The sequence below is a fragment of the Rattus norvegicus genome, chromosome 12 (assembly GCF_036323735.1).
Source record: "Rattus norvegicus strain BN/NHsdMcwi chromosome 12, GRCr8, whole genome shotgun sequence".
In the NCBI taxonomy this organism is placed as follows: Eukaryota; Metazoa; Chordata; class Mammalia; order Rodentia; family Muridae; genus Rattus; species Rattus norvegicus.
This window is the reverse complement of record NC_086030.1, coordinates 15789614-15814825: the sequence shown is the minus strand read 5'-3', so window position 1 is coordinate 15814825 and position 25212 is coordinate 15789614. Positions and strand designations below refer to the sequence as shown.

General features: G+C 45.9%; 1 protein-coding gene and 1 non-coding gene across 9 annotated transcripts; one reads left to right on the top strand and one right to left on the bottom strand.

The window, feature by feature from the left end:
• Positions 1–35: 35 nt before the first annotated feature.
• On the top strand, positions 36–24348 carry Pms2 (PMS1 homolog 2, mismatch repair system component). Of its 8 annotated transcripts, none has more exons than XM_017598288.3 (15): positions 36–210; positions 1861–1995; positions 3538–3624; positions 3780–3882; positions 4871–5054; positions 6740–6907; positions 7838–7935; positions 9558–9657; positions 12499–12583; positions 14024–14179; positions 16264–17098; positions 18734–18901; positions 19508–19608; positions 19725–19894; positions 23930–24334. In XM_017598288.3, exons 6-15 carry the CDS (start codon positions 6752–6754, stop codon positions 24071–24073), a joined length of 2013 nt encoding a protein of 670 aa, XP_017453777.1. In that variant the 5' UTR covers positions 36–210; positions 1861–1995; positions 3538–3624; positions 3780–3882; positions 4871–5054; positions 6740–6751; the 3' UTR covers positions 24074–24334. The 8 variants fall into 8 exon arrangements, 5 of the variants coding, with proteins under 5 accessions (XP_017453777.1, XP_038945106.1, XP_038945107.1 ...); NM_001399795.1 differs by having other exon boundaries at positions 106–210; positions 1856–1995; positions 23930–24348; XM_039089178.2 differs by lacking the exon at positions 3780–3882.
• Positions 11368–11500, bottom strand: LOC120096114 (small nucleolar RNA SNORA51). Its single transcript, XR_005492142.1, has one exon. It is a non-coding gene; the product is annotated as a small nucleolar RNA SNORA51 (small nucleolar RNA).
• Positions 24349–25212: the final 864 nt, after the last annotated feature.

The window sequence follows — 25212 nt, the reverse complement described above, 5'->3', positions numbered from 1 at the left end:
GTCACCAGCTTGACCTTTGAGGTGGCCAATCAACGGTAAGGAGGTCTTGGCACGCCTTCGCTACCCCCTTCCGGAAGGGGCGGACTATATGTCAAAAGCAGCCAATGGGTGGCCCAGGAGACGCGTCTCCGTGAGAGCGGCGCGCGAAGTCTCCCGGGGAGACTGAGACTGGAGGAGTGCTGCTTCCATGGAACCAACTGAGGGCGCGAGGTGAGCCGCGGGCTTGCAGTCTCCCCACCGGGCGCATTCTTTATAGAGTTCCCGGTATCCGGGCCTCGTTGAAAGGACCGGAAGTAACTGAGGTGCGAGGCAAGCTCGCGGACTTAAAGTGGCGTTCCCTGTGAGGAAGCCACGGGCCGTGGACTTGAAACCCAGCACTAAAATAAATCGCAGCAGACAGAATTCATTTCCTTTTTTTTTTTTTTTTTTTTTGGAGTCTTTATACTTGAAGACTTGGAGAGTGAGGCCTAAAGGCTCACGCTGATTTTGCAGTCAGTAGGACTTTTAGTTTGTATTATATTGCACTGCCTCGGTGTATTTGGTACCGTGATCACAAGTAGCATCAAGTCAGTGAAGCGCATCTTCGAGGGCCAGCACAGTTACATTCAGTGACAGATTTGTAAATGTAAATTTGCCGTCTGTATTTTAACGTTGCGATTTCCCCTGAGGACCTCTGCAGTTAGAACTTAACAGACTAGTGCAAGTTTTTGTTTTGTTTTCTGAGGTAGTGCTTTGAACTCGGGGTTCCTCCTACCTCAGGCACCTGAGTCCTGTGATAATGAGTGAGGTTCTGTGCAAGGTAGATTGAAGAGAAAAGAGGCTTGTTTATTTATTTCATCAGGGTTTCTGGACGTCTAGTGTATGGAAAATACCCCCAAATTTTTACCACAAGGATGTACCTATGGTCTATTATACTTTAATGGAGCTTTTCATAGCCGGGAAACTATTTTTACTGTGACTAAACCATAGGGAAATTAGTGACAGTAGATTGGAACGTCATTGCTAGACTCCAAACTTCATATGATAGGCAATGAGCACCACTAGAAATTTAAACCTAAAGATTTTTTGACCGGATTTGTGATTTAAAAAAAGTTGATAGGAATCAAGCCACACCTATAATCATAGCACTAGTTGGATGGGAACAGGAGGATCAGGAGTTCATAGTTACCTTTACATATGGGGAGTTTGAGGCCACCCTGGGCTACATTGAACCCTGTGCCAAAACGAACAAAAAGTAAATCAAAACTGGTGCTAGCGATCAGATTGGAGACAAAACGATGATTAAACTCTGAAAGCCAGTACAGAAAGAAACTTTCCCTGCTGAGTGTGGTAGTGAGGTAGGACCGTCATTTGGAGGCTGAGAATGAGCTCCTGTCTCAAACATAAACTTTGAGGACTTTCATCAGAGCAGTTTAGGCAGCTTGGATTTGGGTTCAGGGTTCAAAAGCGACTCTGAGAATAGTTACACAGTTGGGAGATGAGTTTTGTCAACCAGTATTTCCCACCAAACTTTGACTTTTTAAGTTTGTGTAAAAAGCTAATGTTGCTTAATGAAGAACTCCATGCTGTAAAAGCTTATGGATCTGTCACTTGAGGGACACAGCAACTCTCCTCTACATAGATGCATGGATAAGTAGACTTTTCAATATCAGATAATTGTAAGTACATATTAGGTGCTAAAAGGTCATAGAGCAGTCATGTCTGCAAGTGAAATGTGTGTGTTCATATAATGAATGAATGGGTTAGGCTAACTAGTTACAGATCAGTCATTTACCAAGATTAAAGTCAGAGTGGAAACACATTGTCTGCTTTGCCTAAGTATTTACATTGTGTTTTGTTACTCTTTTGTTTCTAGTACAGAATGTGCTAAGGCCATCAAGCCTATTGATGGGAAGTCAGTCCATCAGATTTGCTCTGGGCAGGTGGTACTCAGTTTAAGCACTGCTGTGAAGGAGTTGATAGAAAATAGTGTAGATGCCGGTGCTACTAGTATTGGTAAGTTTGGAAAACTTTTCTCTTTTATAAGGATTTATTTATTCTTTTTTTTTTTTTTTTTTTTTGGAGCTGAGGACCAAACCCAGGGCCTTGCACTTGCTAGGCAAGCGCTCTATCACTGACCTAAGTCCCCAACCCCTTATTCATTTTATATGTGTGAGTACACTGCAGCTGCTGTCTTCAGACACATCAGAAGAGGGGATCTGATCCCATAGAGATGGTTGTGAGCCACCATGTGGTTGCTGGGATTTGAACTCAGGACACCTCTGGAAGAGCAGTTAGTGCTCTTAACTGCTGAGCCATCTCTCAAGCCCACAGTTTGGAAAAGTTTTAAGCCACAAGAAATAATCATTCGTGTTATTTATTTAAGAAACATTACTGGATTATTAGAAAACAAATACTGACATACCAATTATTATAATTTTGACATTAACAGTTGTTGCAGGAAAGACTTTCCCTGGGGAAGCACAACACACATAGGTTCACTCACCACTGATAAGAAACTTCCGGACAGATCAAAAAAGTAATGTTCCGCATTCTGACTTGGTGAATGAATGTGTTTGTACTGACGTTAGTTACTAACAGAAGTATGGATGAGGGGTTATTTACGGGATCAAGAAAAATTCAAAAGCAGCTGTGTTACCAAAAGGCCTACCCCAGCTTGAGTGGTGAGCACTGAAGGCAGCTTTTAAGAAGCTCAGCAAGCCTTATAGGGTCCTCTTTCCCAGACTGGTGACATAAGAATTCAGTTTTATGGGGCTGGGGATTTAGCTCAGTGGTAGAGCGCTTACCTAGGAAGCGCAAGGCCCTGGGTTCGGTCCCCAGCTCCGAAAAAAAGAACCAAAAAAAAAAAAAAAAAAAAAAAATTCAGTTTTATCCTGTGTAGGCATTGTGCTAAGAATCATACATAGACTGTCTCGTTTAGCATGTGGACCATTACAGTTTGGGAGCTGCTGTCTGTCACACAGAAGAGAACACTGAGGTACCAGGAATTTGGTTACACTGAGGCTATAAAGCTCAGAAAGTAGGATCCAGGCACTCTGATCGCAGAGCCTGCTCTAAGATTCTTGCTTGCGAGCCTAGCTTTGCTGAGCCATTGCTCCAGCCCAAGCCCATTCTTTTTTTTTTTTTTCTTCTTCTTCTTCTTCTTCTTTTTTCTTTTTTTCGGAGCTGGGGACCGAATCCAGGGCCTTGCGCTTGCCAAGCCCATTCTTAATGACTATGTTTAAAGTATTCCTTTTGAAATAGTAATAATAACAATAACAATGATGATAATAAACCAACTATCTAATCTGAGCTTGCAAGGAGGACTTGAAAAATAAAAGATGCAGGGTCAGGGTTGTGGCTCCATTGTAGAGAGCTTGCCTAGCGTTTACAGCATCCTGGCCTAGCATTTACAGTCTTCAGTACTACATACACCCCTCAGAATGACAGCAGCAGTAAAAGTATAGGCATGGCTGCTAGGCTTGTTTCAGATATTGTCAGCCTAAAACCTTTCACCATGGCTTAATCATTAAGAAAGAAATCTATTGAATTTTTTAGATCTAAGGCTTAAAGACTATGGAGTGGACCTCATTGAAGTTTCAGACAATGGATGTGGGGTAGAAGAAGAAAACTTTGAAGGTCTAGGTAAGATAAATGTTCCGAATCCTAAAGCAATCGTTTCCGCGTGTCTCGGATGTCTGAGTAACACTGTCTTACACCACACGCTGTGATAGATGTTGTATGTGTCTGTCGCTCTATCACTGAAGACATTTTGGGCTTTTCTTTCCACTCTCTTTCAGCTCTGAAACATCACACCTCTAAGATTCGAGAGTTTGCCGACCTCACGCAGGTTGAAACTTTCGGCTTTCGGGGGGAAGCTCTGAGCTCTCTGTGTGCACTGAGGTATTGTTCGCAGCAGTCAGACGCCATCTGTAACAACTTCTGCAGACTGAGAAGCAGGATGAGAAGCCTTATGGTTTCTACTTCACTCTCGAAGTGTCTCGACTCCTAACTTCTGAGTTCTCTTGTATCTGATTGCCGATCTAAGCAAATTACTGAAGTGTGACAAATAAAGGAGTGAAGTGAAGCAAATCATATTGTAGAAAAGCCATCGCCGGGGGTGGGGATTTAGCTCAGTGGTAGAGCGCTTGCCTAGCGCAAGGCCCTGGGTTTAGTCCCCAGCTCCGAAAAAAAAGAAAAGAAAAAAGAAAAGCCATCGCCTGTCTTAAAGCACTTAGTAACCTTTAGGGATCACACAGGCTAGGGTTGTAGCTTAGCTGCAGACTGCTCGCCTACAGTACGTGATGCCTGGGGCCAGCCAGTAAGCACTGCAGAATAAAGATAAAGTAATACATACATGATAAATTACGCGTACCATTAGTTTCAGTTCTTCAGTCTTTAGGAAAAGATTTAATGAAAGCCCTATTTTAATTACAATGAAGCTATGCATTTTATATTTCTGAATTACTGTCATTGAAGTCTTTGTAACAGTTCCATTAGTAACAAAACTGAGGAGGCTTTGAGAATAGAATTTGAGATCCTTTGCTGTTTTGCAATTCAACCTAAAAAATGAAATCTTTAAAAAAAAAAAAAAAAGCATTTATAAAACTGTCTCACCAAACTTGAGGTGTTACAATTCCTTACTCAGTTAAAACCTTAATTGCCTGAGAAGAATATCGCCATTTGAAGTTCTGAGAAAGGAAATCGGGAAAAGGTTTTCTGTGTCTCTCCCTTATAAGTTCTGCAGGGGTCTCCACACAGACTCCTTGCAATGCTAGGGCCTGAGGCATGGGTTGAGGCAAGTGTTAGGAACGTGCTCTGCCTCTAAGCTACATCCCAGCAACCCTTCTGTATCTCTAATGGACATGTTGTCCCTGCCACTCTCTCACAGTGATGTCACTATATCTACCTGCCATGTGTCTGCAAGCATTGGGACTCGACTGGTGTTGGACCATAATGGGAAAATCATCCAGAAAACTCCCTGCCCACGGCCTAAAGGAACCACAGTCAGCGTGCAGAACTTATTTTACACCCTACCCGTACGTCACAAAGAGTTTCAAAGGAACATTAAAAAGGTAAATTCACCATCCCAGTCTTTGCTAATGTAGCATATGATTTAAAAAATTATTAAAGATATTTATCAGTTAATTTTTCTTTAAAAATATAAAAAATAATTTTTGTAGACTTGTCCCATCATGACCACATGTCTGGTCTTGTCAGCTCCTACCTTTATCTCTCTTTCTCTTTTTTTTTTTTTTTTTTTCTTTTTTCTTTTTTTCGGAGCTGGCTCTTTTTTTTTTTTTTTTTTTTTTTTTTTTTTTCTTTTTTCTTTTTTCTTTTTTTCGGAGCTGGGGACCGAACCCAGGGCCTTGCGCTTTCTAGGCAAGCGCTCTACCACTGAGCTAAATCCCCAACCCCCCTACCGTTATCTCTTAAGTGGGGGAATTACAGGTGTTTACCACCATGCCTAGCTGTTCTGTTTTTAAACAGTTAGGATCACGCACTGTATACTGTTCCATCACTTGGAACTGGCTCTGAGACATGCCTTTACAATTATCTTATTTGGGGACTGGAGAGATGGCTCAGTGGTTAAGAGCAGCCATTGTCAATTCTGCAGGCCCGTCTGTTGGGGGCATTTTCTCAGCTGAGGCTGCTTATTCCCAAAGAACCCTATCCTGTGTCAAGTTGACAGAAACTTAGCAGAACAAGTCAGTAAGTAGCATCGTAGCTACCATTGTTCAGCTAGTGGATTTTTTTTTTAAATAGGTCAGGTATGTGTGTATTTATGGCTAGTCTTTATAGAAGGATAAAATTGCTTATAAAAAAAAATCAAATAAAGGAGCCAGGGTGGTGGCCCACATCTATAATCCTAGATTCAAGAGGTATGGGCAAAAAAAAAAAAAAAAAAAAAAGCCTCAAATTATAGGCCCATCTTGAATTTTATATGAAAATCCTGTCTTAAAAAACAAGAAGACTAGGGCTTGGGGATTTAGCTCAGTGGTAGAGCTCTTGCCTAGCAAGTGCAAAGCCCTGGGTTCGGTTCCCACCCCCCCCCAAAAAAAAAGACAAAACAAACAAGAACACTAAATTTCTAAATGAAGCATTCTAAATTCAAAGGACATAAATATGTTTTCGTTTTTGTTTTCACTTTGTCGTTCAGGCTGGCCTGGACCTCATTCCTACTTGACTCTTGAGTTTCTAGGACTATAGGTATGCCCCACCCACCTGGTTCAGAAATGTACTTTGTGTGTATGTGGCATGCCAAGGTGCATGTGGAGGCCAAAGATCAGCATCTGTGTCCTCTGTCACTTCATCCTTATTTTCGGAGTCAGTATTCCTAACCCCGGAGTTTACCAGTTTTATTAGACTGGCTAGCCAGCGAGTTTCAGAGAGCCTCCAAGTCCCACCTTGCTAGGTGTGTCCCACTAACCCCGACGGTTTCACACGAGGCTCGGGTGCTCAGGCTTGCCCAGCAAGCATTTGACTGATTGAGTTAGCTCCCCGGCCCCTAGAATGTACTTCTTGGTAATGAAGCACCTGCCAGCCAACCTCCAGAAAATGAGAAGGCGGTGACTAGAAGTCAGAGCCAAGCTGTACTTTAGAGCACACGTGGGGACGATTCTGCACAGATCCTTGTGTCAAAGATTCTTCCTTCATTTTATTTTGAAGGCGGAGTAGAACCTTGAGTCAGGTGCTCTAAGTTTAGCCGTGCAGGTCCTGTAAGATCAAAGTAATCTTGAGTCTTGTGTTTCTCAAACAGGAGTATGCCAAAATGGTCCAGGTCTTACAGGCGTACTGCATCATTTCAGCCGGCATCCGTGTGAGCTGCACTAATCAGCTCGGACAGGGGAAACGGCAGCCTGTGGTGTGCACGAGCGGAAGCTCCGGCATGAAGGAAAATATCGGGTCTGTGTTCGGCCAGAAGCAGGTAGGGGCCAGCCAGCTACGGAAAATGTTTTTGTTTTCAGATTTATTGTTTTAATTGTGTGTGTGTGTGTGTGTGTGTGTGTGTGTGTGTGTGTGTGTGTGCGCGCGCGCGCGCGCGCGCACAGGGCCGTACTGGTGCCTGCAGAGGCCAGAGGTGTTGGCTCTCCGTGGAGTGGAGTTAGAGGTGAATGTGAGCACCCGACAGAGTGCTGGGAGTGGACTTGGAGCCAGTGGAAGAGAAGTGTATGCTCCCACCCCTGAGCTGTCTCCAGCCCCGAGAGTGGTGGTCGTGTTCTTACTGTTTTGTTCTAGTGATTGTAGCAGGTTTTGTCGTCCTTCACAGAGACTAATAAACCTCAAAAGGAGACATTTCAGTACCCTATGGCTAAAATTAATGTCTGCGAGCTAAAGATTTTTTTAAATTTTATTTTTTTTAAAAGACTATTTATTTATTATATATAAATACACTGTAGCTGTCTTCAGACATCCTAGAAGAGGGCATCAGATTTAATTACAGATGGTTGTGAGCCACCGTGTGGTTGCTGAGATTTGAACTCAGAACCTTTGGAAGAACAGTCAGTGCTCTTAACCACTGAGCCATCTCTCCAGCCCAAAATTTTATTTTTTAAAAAATGAAAAACTGTATCCTCTAATATTCTCTGTCTCTCTCTGTCTCTCTCTCTCTCTCTCTCTCTCTCTCTCTCTGAAAAACATAATGTCATAAAGTAAGAGCTTGGTGGTTCATTTTTCTGGTGAACAGATTGAAGTCGTCGCACTGTAAATAGTTGTAAGGTCTTTGGATTTTATTTTATCTTTTTGTGTGTGTGCTCTGAATGAGCATAGCTTACCCTGGGAAGAAACCATATTTTATCTTCGCTGAAGTTTGCTGCTATTACTCTCAGAAGTAACCGTTTGTCTTGGTGCCTTTCAGCTGCAGAGCCTCGTTCCTTTTGTGCAGCTGCCCCCTAGTGACTCCGTCTGTGAAGAGTACTGCCTGAGCGCTTGTGGGACCCCGCAGAGTCCTTTCCGGTAAGTACACGGTTGCTGCCGGCAGACTGCAGCCAGCTCTCCTGAGGGTGGTGTTTATTGTGTGTGTTTGTGTGAATAGTGATTTTAAGGCGTAAAGTGATTGTGTACAGCTTAGAGAGAATGGATAATGAAAACTATGGCTTAATTCAGACAGTGGGCTGGGTGACTGGTACTTTTAAGAGGGTTTTCTGTTAAATTAGTCTACTTTGGGTTAGAATAATTTTTTAATTATTCTACATACGATGTTTGACCAGCTCCATTATGTTTCATGTAGGAAGTATAGACACTTCCCTGTGAAGGTCTGTATTGTTTATTTCTACACTTGAGTTTCAGCCTATTATAAATTGCAAAGATGGTGTTGTACTGTCTGTGGTAAACACCCTGACCAAAAGTAGCTGGGGGGGGGGGGCACTTATTTCAGCTCACATCTAAAGTTATCAAGGGAATTCACGGCGAGAACCAAAGTGGAGACCACACAGAAACACTGCTTATTGGCTCATTTCCCATGGATTGGTCAGTTTGCCTATGCACCCCTGCAGTTGGCTGGGCCCTCCCACTTCAGTCATCGGTCAAGAAACTGCCCCACAGATGTGCCCATGGGCCAGTCCGATAAATGCAGTTTCTCACTGAGAGTCCCTCTTGCCAAGGTGACTCTGGTTGAATATATTTTACCTTTGCACGCAATCCTGGGGTGGGACTCATGCAGAGCAAGAAATCTTATAACAACGCACATACCTTCATATAAGTTAATGTTTGGGAATGAAAATATTTTGTTATATTTTTAATTTTATGCTTATGGAAAATGAGTTCTTTTCACTCTTTGACTGTGAAAAATTATACAAAGGAGGCTGACTAAGCAGATTTTGTTTGCATACATGTGTGTGGAGGCCCAAGGTCCAATTGCTAGTGTCTTGTTCAGACACCATTCACCCTATTTTTTAAAAAGATTTATTTATTTAGGCATTTCTATGATCATGAGTGTTCTGTTTGCATGTATGGCTTCATAGCAGATGGATCCCTTTACAGATGGTTGTGAGCCACCATGTGGGTGCTGGGAATTGAACTCAGGACCCCTGGAAGAGCAGCTAGTGCTGTTAACCGCTGAGCCATCCCTCCAGCCCCCTCACCTTATTTTCTGAGAAGGGATCTCAGTGGCCTGGATTTCATCAAGTAGGCTAGGCTGGCCAGCCAGTAAGACCTAGATAAATGTCTGTTTCTACCTTCTCAGCACTGGGGTCAAGTGTGCACCGCCATGCTTGAATCTTGTTTTAACTGGATTCTGGAGACTAATCGGGTTCAAGTGTTCACGCAACAAGTACTTTACTAATGACCTAGCCTTTTTTCTTAACACGGTAAGGGTGTGTGACTGATTCTGTTCATGTGGGATTTGTTCTGGTGGTGGGTCACCAGCTGTTCTATTCTGACTTGATTTAAAGAATGTGTCCTGTGCTAAGCTGGGCACCAGGGCACATACTTGTAATCCTAGCACCCAGGAGGCTTAGGCAATACGATCATGAGATCATGAACTATATGGGGAGGCTCTGCCTCAAAGGGGGAAATGTGTCATGTGTTGTTATAATTGTTCTCATGCCGTAACTGTCCTTCCTGAATTCCTTTGACAGCATTTCAGGCTTCATTTCACAGTGCACGCATGGTGCCGGGAGGAGTTCAACAGACAGACAGTTTTTCTTCATCAATCAGCGGCCTTGTGACCCAGCGAAGGTATTTTTCATTGTCTGCTTGCCCGGTTTGAGATAGGCTCATGCGGCCCTCTGTGGCCTCAAACTTCCTTTGTAGCCAGGGCTACCCTTGGACATCTGATCCTCCCCTACTCCTTCTGAGTGCTGGGGTTACAGGTTTGGACCACCAGGCCTGGTTTATGTGGTACTGGTAATTAAACCAGGGCTTTATGCATGCAAGGCAAACATTCACTCACTGGGCTATCTCCGCATTACTTCATGACTGTCTGATACGGGAACTTGGAATGGACACAGAAACGTGCCTTTAACGTTATCTTATTTGGGAGCTGGAGGGATGGCTCAGGAGTTGAAAGCACTCCCTGCTCTTCCAGAGGTCCAAGTTGAATTCCCAGCAACCACGTGGTGGCTCTCAACCGTCCGTAGTGGGGGCTGGTGCCCTCTATGATGTGCAGGCGTACATGCAGGCAGAACATTGTGTACACAATAAATAAATAAACCTTTTTTAAAATCGTCTTATATGTGGACTAGAGAGATTAAAAACAGCCAGCGTTCAATTCACAGCACCACATGGAGGTTCAAAACTGCCCATAGCTCCAGTCTCAGAGGACCCGATACCCTCTTCTGTCCTCTTCAGACACTAGGCCAATACGTGATACATAGGCATACATAGGTACATGCAGGCAAAGCATCTGCACATGCGTTTAAGAAAGGTTAGTTTCAGTTTAATGTGTGTATAAAAGTACTTACTCTTAATATGCTTATTATTGTAGAAATATCACTACTAGAAAAAAGTAAACATTCTAAGTCATTGTCTAAGCTTCCTACTGTAGACTGACCACATGCGTTCGTTTGTGTTATTTTTCTCTTCCCTTTGTCAATTTTACAGGAAAATGAGGGCCCAGATTTGCTCTGTCTTAGACAGAACCAGTTATCCAGTATCCTTTTGAGGCTTTAATGACTTGGCTCTGACTTCTGCATTCCCAGCAACCTTGGTGACCTTGGTGATTTTTGATGCTTTAAAATTCTATCAGATTTTGAGTGCAACCCAATTTCTACATTTTAAAATTAGTGTGATTTATCTCTAATACCATTTAATAATTATATTGTAATATCATATAACTGTATACCTAAGTACACTTGAACATGCTGTACAAACATTGAACTACACCTGCATTCTGTCTGTCTATTCATCCATCCACCTACTTAGCTACCTCTCAGTCTTTCTTCCGCAAGTACAGTGTTGCGGTAATTATTAAAAAATTGGACCTTTTTATTCCTGCACTAGGGCCAGCACCATAGGGCCACATGGCATCTGCAGGGTACCTTCGTCTCAGCGGCAGCCAGTTCTAGTGTGGCACCACACCACGTTACCTCTACCTAGCCTCTAGCCCCAGCAGTCTCTCCGCTCCCATTGCTAGTGGCCCTTTCCCAGCTGGCCAGCCGGGAACTCACTGGTCCCAGTTATCCGGTAAAATCTGGACACTGGAGGCCCAGCAGCAGCTGGGCAATCGAGGCTCCCTGTCTCGGACTCTGCCCACGCTCCCAGCATCCGCCCCCTGGTAGTTATGGTATAAACTCACAGCGACCCGTTAAAATCAAAACTCGATGAGATAAATTGACCTATAGAAATCCACCCCTTAAGAAATATTCATAACCACCTATGGCCATTTAAGACACCCAGATCTGGGTTATCCTTCTCTGTCTCCGTCTTTTTTTTTTTTTTTCCTCAAATCCATGTCTACCCATTCACAATACAGACCAGGCACGGTGGCCTAGGCTGAGGTGTACACAGGGTAGGTTTATTCTGCCTTCTCTTTCTATACAGTCAGTGCACGAACACAGCCTGTGGTAAGCACAAGGAGGCCTCTGTCTCCATCTTGCTTCTTCTCTTCCTTCCTCTTCTCTCGCCTTACCAAACTTTGTCCCTGCCTTACTTTTCACTGTCCAATCATGGGCCTTGATCTAACTTGTGTCAGTCCTCACCTGCATATAGACATCACCCTACAGTACTGGGAATGTGAGTGTCCATCACCATACCTGACAGAAGGTTCTTGAGTAATATCTTTGGATTGGGAAGATTCAGTTTTAGGAGTCTATTTATCCAGTCGCTTTACCTCTGAGCCCTTTAGTGAGGTGTGTTTGTTCTTGAATGGAATTCTACTGGGAAGGCTGAAGTCAGAAGACAGAGTTTGAGGAGAGCCTGGCTACACAGCAAGCCCTGAAACAAACAAATCCTTCTGAAGAATATAAGGAAACTTTTTTAATAGTGTGTATATTATTTTGATTGTAGAATACCTTCAAAAGTATGTGTATGTATATATGTCTTTATTTGCATGTGTGTTAAGACATCAGATTGTAGAGGTTTTTGTTGTTTCCTCAGTGGTGAATATTGAAGCCAGGCTCTCTCACATTTGGCAAATGTTGTAGGACTGAGCTATGTATCCCACTCCCATTCTGTAGGTCTCACTAAATTACCCTGGTCGACAGTGAATCCACCAGAGTCCAGGCTGGCCTTGAACTTTCCATCTTCCTGCCTCAGCCTCTAGAGTACCTGGGATTGCAGGCCTGTATGTTAAAGCCTAGCTAAATCCTATATGAAGTCCATGCAGTTCATTGCGTACCAATCTTACATTAATAAAGCTGTACTAGGAGCTGGGAGTGCAGTCCAGATGATAAAGTGCTTCCTTAGTGTGCACTAAGCCCCGAATTCTGTCTGTAGCACTGCACTGACTAAGAGTGCTGGCGTATGCCTATAATCCTGGCACTCAAGGGGGAGCAGGAGGACCGGAAGTCTGAGGTCATCCTTAGGTACGCTACATAAAACTCTGGGAAAATGCTTTTCTGAACCGTGTTTCTTACACAGGTCTCTAGACTGGTGAATGAGGTCTACCACATGTATAATCGGCACCAGTATCCATTTGTCGTTCTTAACGTGTCCGTGGACTCGGGTAAGTTCCATTAAGGTTTCAATAAAAAGTTTGGCTTATTCTTAAAAGATAAAATGAAATTATAAAGCTCTAACATAACAATAGAAAATAACTGACAATCATGTAATTTTACATTTTATACTCACCATTCTGCATTCAGTTTGAAACAATGTTCATTGTATTATTAGGAAAGGTAACTTTAAATTTGAACAAAGGGAGAAAGAGTACTTATAGGTTCTCCATGATTTTGAAAAGAATCAATTTTGTATGTATTTTTTCTTTGTAATTGTCAAATTCTGACTTCTTTAGATCCACATTTTTTTATATGTATATGTATATGTTTTATATATGTATATGCCTTTCTTGACATAGTAATGCCCATTCACACGTGTGCAAACAAGCACTCAGACACATTAACACTTGTGGAAGAAAATAATTTTTGGTCTTTATTGTTAGATGTGAACATTTTATTTTCAGTGTCATTAAAAATTACTTTTAAAAAAACAACCCACCATAATTTGGGGGCCTGGGGAACTGGCTTCTTGGGCAAAGCTCTTGCTGTGTTTGCAGCACACTGGAGCCTGGGTCCAGCACTGACGTCAGGCAACTCATAACTGACAGCCCGTAACTCCAGCTCCAGGAAACCCAGCAGCCCTCTCTGTCCTCATGAGCATCTGTGTGCACATGCATGTGCGCAAGCACGTGTGCGCGCACACACACATACACTCAGTGCAGGTACCCACAGAGGCCTGATGGAGTGGCTCTGGGAATCCAAGTCTGGAAGACTAGTCCATGCTCTTAACCTCTAAGCCATCTCTTCAGCTTGAGGTAGTCTCTCTTGTTTCTGCTGCCGCTTCATACTCCAGGATAGCTGTCCGATAATTCTAAACTACCTAACAGGGTCAGGATCAGCCCGGGCTAATGAAACACTGTCTAAGAAAGATAGTGATGATCTAATAATAAAATGTCTAAAGTAAATATGATGATTATTTTCCTCATTTATTTAAAGAGGTATCTTTATGGGCTGGTGAGACGACTCAGTAGGTAAAGTGCTTAATGGGCAAGTGTGAGGACCATAGTTCAGATCCCCAGCACACATGGAAAAGCTGGGTACAGCAGCACATGCCTGTAATCCCAGGGCTAGGAGGGAGCAGTAGGAGAATACTAGAGCTAGTCACCCAACCAGTCTAGCCACATTGGTGAGCTCCAGACTCAGATTAGGTGGAGAAGAAATTAAGGAAGATACTTGATGTCAACCTCTGGCCTCCATACACGCACATGTATGTTCAGCCACACAACACGCACACTCCCCCCAAAATTTGCAATTTATGAATATTAGTCTGGACACCTTGTGTTAATCTTGATTGGTTTTAATCACTAGTACAAATGAATGCAATATTAAATGGTTAAAATCGTGTTGCTAACGGTGAGCTCAAGCCTGTCTTTTCTTCTTTGCCTTAGAATGTGTGGATATTAACGTGACCCCAGATAAAAGGCAGATTTTACTACAGGAAGAGAAGCTTTTGCTGGCAGTTTTAAAGACGTCCTTGATGGGAATGTTCGACAGTGATGCAAACAAGCTTAGTGTCAACCAGCAGCCGCTGCTGAATGTCGAAGGTGAGAAAACTGCACAGTGATGGGCCTGCTGTAGTAATGGAGCCTGCTGTGGTGATGGGGCCTGCTGTAGTGATGGAGCCTGCTGTAGTGATGGGGCCTGCCGTAGTAATGGAGCCTGCTGTGGTGATGGAGCCTGCTGTAGTGATGGGCCTGCTGTAGTGATGGGCCTGCTGTAGTGATGGGCCTGCTGTAGTGATGGGGCCTGCTGTAGTGATGGGCCTGCCGTAGTGATGGGGCCTGCTGTAGTGATTGGGCCTGCTGTAGTAATGGAGCCTGCTGTGGTGATGGAGCCTGCTGTAGTGATGGGCCTGCCGTAGTGATGGGCCTGCTGTAGTGATGGAGCCTGCTGTGGTGATGGAGCCTACCGTAGTGATGGGGCCTGCTGTAGTGATGGGCCTGCCGTAGTGATGGGGCCTGCCGTAGTGATGGGCCTGCTGTAGTGATGGAGCCTGCTGTGGTGATGGGGCCTGCTGTAGTGATGGGGCCTGCTGTAGTGATTGGGCCTGCTGTAGTGATGGAGCCTGCCGTAGTGATGGGCCTGCTGTAGTGATGGGGCCTGCTGTAGTGATGGGGCCTGCCGTAGTGATGGGCCTGCTGTAGTGATTGGGCCTGCTGTAGTGATGGAGCCTGCCGTAGTGATGGGCCTGCTGTAGTGATGGAGCCTGCTGTGGTGATGGAGCCTACCGTAGTGATGGGGCCTGCTGTAGTGATGGGGCCTGCCGTAGTGATGGGGCCTGCTGTAGTGATTGGGCCTGCTGTAGTGATGGGCCTGCTGTAGTGATGCTATGATACGTCCTTTTTTTTTCTAACGGTGATTTTTGACATGAAGTAGAATCCTTTTAGTAAAGAGAAAACATCATGGTAGAAAGTATATTTATTAGAGGCTATGCATGGTGGTGCACAGCTTTATTCCCAGCATTCAGGAGGCAGAGGCAGGTGGATCTCTGTGGGTCGAGACCAGCCTGGTCTACAGAGTGAGTTCCAGGCCAATCAGGGAGACATAGTGAGACCCTGCCTAAAAAAAGTCTTAAGGTGAAAGACGAGGATTATCACTTGGTTGTCACTTAAGGTTGTCCTGACCTTCATACTCATAGCACGTGAAGCACACGTGCACGTGTACTGTCACAGACATTTTTTAAAGGTTTATGAAGACCATGTGGTGACAGATGCCTACAATCCCAACATTTGTAAGACTAAGGTGGGAAGATCTACAGTTGAGGGCAAGCCTGGGCTACATTGTTCCATCTTAGCTGTGGCTCTATAGAGAGACAGAAGCAGACTGAGACTGGTAGACTTGGAGTCATTCAGTTTGTACTGTCTTGTGATTATCTTATGGAATCCATCAAAGTCATATGTGGCCAGCCATGCATACATCCATTCCTTCTCATGACTATACAGTGTTCCACTCAAGTCAAATACCACACAAATATCTGTGTGTGTGTGTGTGTGTGTGTGTGTGTGTGTGTGCCTGGTGTGTGTGTGTGTGCCTGGTGTGTGTGTGTGTGTGTGTGTGTGTGTGCCTGGTGTGTGTGTGTGTGCCTGGTGTGTGTGTGTGTGCCTGGTGTGTGTGTGTGTGCCTGGTGTGTGTGTGTGTGTGTGTGTGTGTGCGCGCGCGCGCGCGCGTGCGCCGTGTCTATGCAATACTCAGAGCCCAGAAGTGTCTTTGCAGTTACAGATGGTTGTGAGCTGCCCTCATGGGTGCTGGGAACTGACTTCAAGTCCTCTGGGAAAGTGAAAAGCGCTCTTAACTGAGGCGTCATCTCTCCAGCTCTGGTTCTGTTTCTTTGAGACAGAGTGTCTCCGTGTTCCACACAGGCCAGCCTGGGATTCTCTCCCAGCCTTCTCAGTGCAGGGATCATGGGCGTGTGGCACCACACTCAGCATGGGTAGGCATTTCCGACGGAGGAACAGAGCTGGGTCACAGATGCACATACATTTCGGTTTCATGTACACCCCTTTATGGTGGGTTCTGGCCAGGGTTGCTGTATTTTATTTGCGGTTTGGCCTCGTGCTTTGTGAAGTGCCTGTCCTCTTGTTCCTGTTCAGTACGCTCCCTGATCCTTCTTTCTGTTCTCTCCTGCAAGGTAACTTAGTAAAGCTACATACCGCAGAAGTAGGAGAGCAAGAGAACTCTCCTTCATTGAGGATCACAGCGGAAGAGAAAAGGGTAGCATCTGTGTCTAGGCTGAGAGAGGCCTATTCTCTTCATCGTACCACAGAGACCAAGTCTTGGGGCCCAGAGACTCCTGAACTGAAACAGAGTTTTCCAAGTCAGAAAAGGGGTGTATCATCATCTTGTCCTTCAGACATCATCTCTTATAGAGGCCTGTGTGGCTCACAGGACAAATTGGTGAGTCCCACGGATAGCCCTGGTGACTGTATGGACAGAGAAAAAGGAGAAAAGGACTCAGGGCTTAGCAGCACCTCAGCTGGCTCTGAGGAAGGGTTCAGCACCCCAGAAGTGGCCAGTAGCTTTAGCAGTGACTGCAACGTGAGCTCCCCAGAGGACAGACCTTCTCAGGAAAACACAAACTGTGGCGAGCAGTTCCTTGAAGTGGATGACCACCTTTCAGGTACAGGACACCATTTGAAGCCAGAAGACAATGGATATAAATGTCGAGCTTCACTTCCACCAACTCGGCTCTCTCCCTCAAATGCTAAGCGTTTCAGGACAGAGGACAGGCCTTCAAATGTTGGCGTTCCTCAGAACACCTCAGCAGCTGAGGTTGACGTAGCTGTAAAAATTAATAAGAAAATAGTGCTCCTTGACTTCTCTCTGAGCTCTTTAGCTAAACAAATGAAGCAGTTACAGCACCTGAAGCAGCAGAGCAAAAGCGAACACAATTACAGGAAATTTAGGGCCAAGATTTGCCCTGGAGAAAATCAAGCAGCAGAAGATGAACTCAGAAGAGAGATTAGGTACTGTTTGTTCTTAACAGTAATTTGGTCAGGCTTGTGATTGGTTACTTTGACTAAGTGAAGGCTGACTTTGTATAGCTTCAGTATTGGCTTCTCTAGATATCTTGTATGTCTTATTTCTTGCACTGTGTGGATGGTCTCCTCCTTTCTGGAGTAGGACTCAAGTGTGGCCCTCCCTCAGCACCAGGATCCATCCAATGGCTTGAGATTCCTGTGGAGACAACCCCACATGGGGGCTTCCCCACATCACAGGCTCCCTAATAGACTTGTTCCTTCCTCTCCCTCCCTCCTCACCCCCCCACCCCACCCCCATCAGTATCAGATGATTTTGATACTGAATTTAGGTTGGTTTTTGACCCCATAGAGTGGTCATTTGCTCTTTAATCTCTTTTTGGCCGAGATGTCTCTAGTCAGTAACTTCTCCTTGCCTTTCACATGTATAATGTCAGTTCTCCTGGTTTCGTTTGGTTTAGTTTTGTTTTTGAGACAGGGTTTCATGGTAACCCAGACTGGCCTGAAACTCACTGTGGTCCTGAAGATGACCTTGAGCTCCTGATCTTACCTTTGCCTCCCAGTTGCTGGGATTGTAAATACATTCCTGTCCTGTGTGCGTGTGTGGTTTGTTTGGAAGTCCTCACGTATGCCAAAACTGACTTTGAATTTATGACTGTGTTGCCTTAATCTCCTTAGTGCTGAGATACAGATGTGTACCACCATGCCTGGCTCCCAGTTGTGTGTGTTGTAGAAGAGACCTATCAAAGATTCAGTTAACCCCGTCATTGAACTAGTACAGCTTTTCCCCCAGGTTGCCAGCCCGGGAAGTGGGGCAGATTGAGATCGTTCCCCAGGATGTCTTGCTAGTTCAGATCAAGTGCTGGTTCTACATCACTGTCTTCACTGGGCTTTGCTGGTGGCTCAGCCACATGAGCATTTCTCCTAGAGTTTATCGGTGCCTTACGTGCGTTATGAGTTTAGAAACAACTGAATGTCCATCAGGAGAGAATGTATCAGATGAACTATGGTGTTTACATACTGAATTCTAGGACCGTCATTGAGAACAAAGAATCAGCTCCCGGGAAGCTGAAGTAGGAGGACGGTAGGGTCAAGGCCAGGACGAGTAACAAAATGAGACTCTGTCTCAAAAAAAAAAAAAGAAAGAAAGAAAAAGAAAAAAAGAAAAGGAAGGTAGTAGTAGATCTAAAGTTGGTGACATGGCAGCTGTAATTTCAGCTGCTCAGCAGGCTGGAGGAGGAGGAGGTCAAAGCCTAGACAACATAGTGAGAAACAGTTAAAAAGATCTATGTGTGTTTCTAGGTCTGTATGTGCCTGTACCTAATAAAGAGTCCATGGTGTATTAAATAATAAGACTAGAGCAGAAAGCAGAACAAAGTTGCCTAGTTCTCTTCATTTTTAAAACATAGATCCATACATGAGCAAAGGTCTAGAAACACATATGCCTGATGTTGGTGGTGATCAGTAAGACATCTCCGGAGCACTGACTGTATGGACTATTGAGGCTTTGCTTAGGAACCTTTTCTAGTTCATGCTCTCATAGCGCCTTATGTTTTTTAATCACCATGTTCTGTCTTACAGTCAGAGATAACCTCAGAGAGATTCTGTGACGGTGTTTTTCAGGAAGTCGATGTTCGCAGAGATGGAGATCTTGGGTCAGTTTAACCTGGGATTCATCGTAACCAAACTGAAGGAGGACCTCTTCCTGGTGGACCAGCACGCCGCCGACGAGAAGTACAACTTTGAGATGCTGCAGCAGCACACGGTGCTCCAGGCTCAGAGGCTCATCACGTGGGTTCACCCAAGCTTCAGGGCTCGCAGTGCACCACTTCAGATGAAGCAGCTTGTGCCAGCAGCCGTGTGCAGACATGCATACATGTGGGCTTGCATAGATACCTGCACAACCCATGTTCATACTTTCCACATAATGATAATCACAGCCCCTCTCATCGAGTCCCTGTTACATGGAGAACTGTTGAGGGAATGTATTCATCTGATCCAAGTCATCACACCAGGGAGTTCCTGTTGCCATTGCTGCTCACAGTGAGAAAATGGCATAGGCAGGGAAGTCAGCCAACCTGCCTGAAGTTTCACACTAGACGTCTCCACCCTTTAGCCATTTGAAATGATGTTCACCGGGTGGCCAGAAAATACTGTTGGTGGAGGGTAACTGAATAGATTAGGCCTGGTGTAGAGTAGTGCACACCTCTCACCGTGTAGACCAGGCCGACCTCAAACTCACAGAGACCTGCCTGTGCCTCCCAGGTGCTGGGATAAAGGTCGTGCGTGTCTGGTCCATAACCGTGGTAGCATTATTTCGCTTTCAGTCCTACTCTGTAGGTACATGCTTGCCCTGGATTATAGTTTATATCACAGTCTGAATCTCCTGTTCTCCAGTCCCCAGACTCTGAACTTAACTGCTGTCAATGAAGCTGTGCTGATAGAAAATCTGGAAATATTCAGAAAGAATGGCTTTGACTTTATCATTGATGAAGATGGTGAGTTAACATGTAGGACTGTAGGGTACTGTATTTTAGGGACATACAGGCGTGTGCCACAGACAGAAATGCTTTTCTCCAGTAATGGATTTTCCTCAATTTTTTTTTTCTTTTAGCTCCAGTCACTGAAAGGGCTAAACTGATTTCCTTACCCACTAGTAAAAACTGGACCTTTGGACCCCAAGATATCGATGAACTGATCTTTATGCTCAGTGACAGCCCTGGGGTCATGTGCCGGCCCTCGAGAGTCAGACAGATGTTTGCTTCCCGAGCGTGTCGGAAGTCTGTAAGTAAGACAAGCTGCACTCCCGGGAGTGGGGCTGAGGGCCCAGGGGCTCTCGGCTCAGCTCTTGGCTTGGCTGACGCTGTTCCGCGCCTTCTGATGGTCACAAGTCATGGACAGCCACTTTGTTGGCTTGGCATGGCAGCCAGGTCTGACCTCCAGGTCAGGTTTGCTGTTGATTCTCTGTGATGCTAAGCAGTGTTTCACCTCAGTTTTCCGGAGCCCAGCGGTCAGCTTTGGGTGTCCCTGCTTCAGTCATGGCCTTATGTGTAATGCCAGCCTGCACTGACAAAGATTTCCGGCCTTCAGGCTGAGGCAACACCATCAAAATGCAAACAGAGCCTCCCACAAGGGCTGTTTGCAGTCACTGGACTGAGTCCTGTGCCTCTCATATTTGTGTGGGAAATGGTAATTATGGCTGACTATCACCCAGCATCCAAGTAAGGTAAGAACCTCTGTCACATGGCCACAGTCCGGTATTATCCAGCAGTTCCTTAAGCCCATGTAGGAAGCTGTCCTGTATGGGGACATAGAGGTAAGGGAGGTGAGAGAAACAGGCACGAATGAGCTCTTAGATGGCAGTAAGTACAGACGCTCCAACAGCATGTGACCACAGAGACCATGGGGACAAGGAGGTGAGTGCCATCTGAGCCCCTGACTGGGAGATAGAGCCTCCAGGGGTGACATGTTCCTGACATGCAGCTCTGCCCGAGGCGAGAGAGCACAGTAGCACCCAGAGGACAGCCCAGTCCTAGGCTTACGGTGAGAGTGAGCGCTTAACTGAGAGGGACCAGACCTGGAGTGCAGGGGGAGGGAGGGGTGGCAGCTCTGGGAAGCAAGCAGGGTAAGAGCTATGCTGTAGACTCGCTGTATGTGAGACCCACTGTTCACTAAGTAGAGCGTCTAAAGCAACACGCATGACAGTCGGGCTTGAGGGGGATGTCTGGGCTGCAGATCTGACTTACCTATGTTTGCTGGGATCGCCTTAATGCCAGCTTGACACAAGCTAGAGTCATCTGAGAGGAACGAACCTCAATTAAGGAAATGGGTCCATAAGATCAGGCTGTAGGCAGGCCTGCAGGACATTTTCTTAATTAGAGATTGATAGGGAAAATCCAGCCCATTGTGGGTGGTGCCAGCCCTGGGCTGGTGATCCTGGATTCTATTTAAAAAAAAAAAAAAAAAAAAAAAAAAGAAACAAAATCCAGGCTGAGTAAGCCGTGAGGAGCAGGCAGCACCCCTCCATGGCCTCTGATCAGTTCTCTCTGCCCTCCCTGCTTTTGATGAAGTTAGATATGGTACTGTGAGTGAAGTAACCCTTTCCTCCCCAGTTGCTTTTGGTCATAGTGCTTCATCACAATGAGGACTCTAACCAGGACAATATGACTCAAAGCTTTCAGACGGGGTGAAATTCCTCTAGGGACAAGTTTCGTTTGCTATAGTGTGGGGCAGGGAGAAGGGGTATGTACATACTGTGTATGGAGACCACATGACAGTATTGTGGAGAACTGGTTCTTTCTTCCCTTATGTGGATTCTGAGGACCAAACTCAGGCTTGTGCAGCAAGCCCTTCCCCCTCTGAGCCATTTAGCCAGCCCTCAGAAAGAGCTTTGTTTGTAGCCTGCTCAACACACACACACACACACACACACACACACACACACACACACACACACACACACAGGAGAGACAGAGAAGTGAGAGACAGGGCGACAAGGCACATGCAAGAGAGTGCCCAGAAGCTGATCAGGTTTGACCTCTAGTGGTAAGTCCTTGGTGGATGGAAGCCACCCTATCTAGCAGTGGCAGTAAGTGTCAGAGCGGGTGCTCTGTGCAGGTAGTCATGGCAGACTCTGTCCAGTGTGTGTCTGAGTGAGGTCTGTGGGGCCTTGGATTACATCTCCCGCCCTGGCAGATGCAGCCCTGCCTGTGTCTAGCACTGACCCTCGCTGTCCACATGACACATGTTCCAGTCTCTGCTTGCCTTTCCAGCCCTTTGTCCTTCACTCTGCTCCAGCCGCAGCCACACTGTCTCTGTCCCTTCAGGCCCTTTCTTCCTACTGCTCCCACCTAGATCCACCATTTCTGCTCTTCACATGCCTCAGTCACACCATATGAAACGTGTTAACTTGCTCATTGTTCTGCCCAGGGTGACAGCACCCAGCTTTGTCCCTATGTCTAGGTCTGTGCTGACACCTGGTGGACACTTCATGTGCTGTAATAGGAAGATGGCAACAGAGGGGTTTAGGGCTATCTGTGTCCCCGTTCACCTGTTCCCAGCGTGTCAGTGTTGGGGAGCACTGTCCATCCACTTTGCACCTGCATGCATGTCACAAAGCTCCTCGTGTCCTGGAGAGGGAAGCAAACATGGTTTCATTTAGATAGACAGGGCATTTGAGCAGGAGCCTGAAGGAGGAAAGCACATGCCAAGCACAGGGTTGGCTAGTCCTTGGTTCCAAGGCCTGCTTTGTGCATGTGCACATGAGGATAGTGTGCCAGTGTGGTAAGGAAGATGGCTGCAAACTGGGACGTTATCTGTCACTGTTCTGTTGCTGTGAAGAGATGCCAGGACCAAGGCAACTTACAAGAGGAAGCATTCGATGGGGGCTTTCTTATAGTTTCAGAGGGTGAATACATGATCATCATGGTGGGGAGCATGGCAGCAGGTGGCAGGCGGCAGGCGGCAGGCAGGCATGGCCCTGAGCAATAGCTAGAAGCTTACACTCTGATCTGTAGGCAGCAGAGAGAGGGTGGGGTGGAGGGGAGAGGAGAGACTAATTCTGGCATGGAGAAATCTCAAAGCCCACCTCTCGTGACATAAGACCACACTTCCTGATCCTTCCTAAACAGTCCCCCAACTGGGAAGAAGATCTTCAAGCGTATGACTTAGGGAACCATTGCCATTCAAACCAGCACAGGCCTGCACGGACTTAGGTTTTACTTGGGCAAAGGAAGGGCTCAAAAGAGCAGTGAGTGACCTGGCAGACTTTTAGAAAGAGCTGTTTCTCTGCCATGGTGACTCAGGTCTATGATCCCTGCACTCAGGGCTGGCCTGGAGTATTCGTTCCAGGCCAGCCAAGGTTAAACGTACCTATCTTCAAGAAGAGGAAGAAGGAGGGATTGGAATGTGTCTTAGTCAGGGTTTCACTGCTGTGAGCAGACACCTTGACCAAGGCAAGTCTTATAAAGGACAACATTTAATTGGGGCTGGGTTACAGGTTCAGAGTTCAGTCCATTATCAAGGCAGGAGCGTGGCACCGTCCAGGCAGACATGGCGTTAGAGGAGCCAAGAGTTCTACAGCTTGATCGAAAGATCTACAGCTTGATTCAGAAGACTTCTTCCCAGGCAGCCAGGACGAGGGTCTCTTCTCTGAGCATAGGACCTCAAAGCCCACCCCCACGGTGACACACTTCCTCCAACAAGGCCAGACTCCTAATAGTGCCATTCCCCACAGCCAAGCACATCTAAACACCACAGGATGACAGCGCAGCATGTAAAGTGCTTTCTAAATGGAAATCCCCAGCGCTCACGTAAAAATGGAGTTGTGGTGCATAATCATAATCCCGGCCATGGGGAAGTGGAGACACAGGCTCACCAGCTGGCCAGTCTAGCCAAAATAGCGAGACAGTTCAGTGAGGGAATCCTGTCTCAAAACCTAAGGTAAACAGCTGCAGGCATCAGTCAACCTTGGCCTCCATGTGCTTGGGAATGAGTGAGCACGCACACAAACACCAAAAAACAAGCTTATATAATAAAACTCCTTGCTGCCTGCTGAGTGAAGAGTGGCACTCGGGACCACTCTGGTTGCCTGGGTGAGAGGAGAGCAGTGAAGTCACGTGGGACCTTGACAGACAGGATGCTGTGCCACCAGAGCCCGAGCTGTGAGGGTGGGGAGCTCAACAGCAAGGCCTGGTGTGCCGAGAAGTTGGGGCCTCTGGGTGAAGGTTCTTCAGGAAGTGTCTTGTCTGGTCTCAAGGAACCCCGTGCTTCTGAAGATGCTTTAACAGCCCAGACTCTCCCCTTTCGTCTCACACCCAGGTGATGATTGGAACCGCTCTCAGTGCAAGTGAGATGAAGAAGCTCATCTCCCACATGGGTGAGATGGACCACCCCTGGAACTGCCCCCACGGAAGGCCGACCATGAGGCACATTGCAAATCTGGATGTCATCTCCCAGAACTGACTGACCGCTTGTGGGATAGAGCTCATTACAGATTGTTCTGTTTGGAGAGATGGTTTTACGTAATCTGATTATCGTTGTTCAAAAACTAGCATGCTACTTTAATGTACTGGATCCATTTAAAAACTGTGTAGCCAGGCATAATGGCCTGTGCTTCTGGCCTAGCTACTTGGGAGAGCCACCCCAGGAGTTTGAGACTATCCTGAGCTACATTGGTGAGACTCTAATTCAAGGACAAAAATATATATATATTTTGAAACCTTTTCACCATGTCTGCAGTTATTGTTCTGCAATTTTATTGTGTATGTGTGTGTGAGAGAGAGAGACAGAGGGAGGGGGGAGGGAAGGAAGGAGAGGGAGAGAGAGAGAGGCGCTTTGGAAGATAACCAGTCTTCCAGTCTTCCCTCTGTCTGGGAAATTTGACTTTGAGCCCCAGTGACAATTGAATTCTATTTGTTTGCTTTCTTGTTCTCACCCACCCACTCCCGCCCCTGTGTCTGAGACAGCGTTTCGTGTAATTCAGTCTTCTCTTGAACTTGTTTTGTCACCAAGGTTGGCCTAGAACTGAGCTTGCCTCTGCTACCCAAGTGCTAGGGTCATAAGTGTGTGTCACACACAACCGCATTGAAAAGTATGGTCTTTGGAATTAGCAGCTCTCGATCCTGACTCATTAAATTTAAAAACAAAGGAACTCTTTACCTGGTTAGATAGAAATTACTGAATAGGATTGGGGCCACTTTGGAGGGGGATTAGGAAGGGATCAGCCCTGGCTGATCTGGCACTTGCTATACAGAGCACCATAGCTTGAACTCTGCCTCTGCCTCTGCCTCCCGAGTTCTGGGATTAAAGTCACCACACCTAGCCTGGGGCAACTGTTTTTTAAACGTTCTTCAGTGCAGCCAGGGTGGAAGTTGCCAGGCCAGGTCTGGGGCTGAGGCAGGGAGTGGAAAAGGAAAATTTAGTGTGCTGTAGCTCGATGCTGTAACTTGATTTCCTTGGGCTGTGAACTATGGGATTTTACTCTGTTTCCATGGAATCTTGTCCATTCGAAAAACAGAAATAAAAATGGCTCCTGTAGAGTCCAGGTGGAAGTTAGGAAGAGTGATGACTGGTGTGAGCCATTGCCCTTCCAGCTTCCTCTG

What these genes read in the sequence shown, in the direction of transcription:
- Pms2 (NM_001399795.1), top strand. Translation starts at nt 188, where the DNA reads ATGGAACCAACTGAGGGCGCGAG. An exon ending in GAACCAACTGAGGGCGCGAG is followed by an intron (nt 211 to 1,855) that starts GTGAGCCGCGGG and finishes TTTTGTTTCTAG; the next exon opens with TACAGAATGTGCTAAGGCCA. An exon ending in TAACGTGTCCGTGGACTCGG is followed by an intron (nt 12,584 to 14,023) that starts GTAAGTTCCATT and finishes TCTTTGCCTTAG; the next exon opens with AATGTGTGGATATTAACGTG.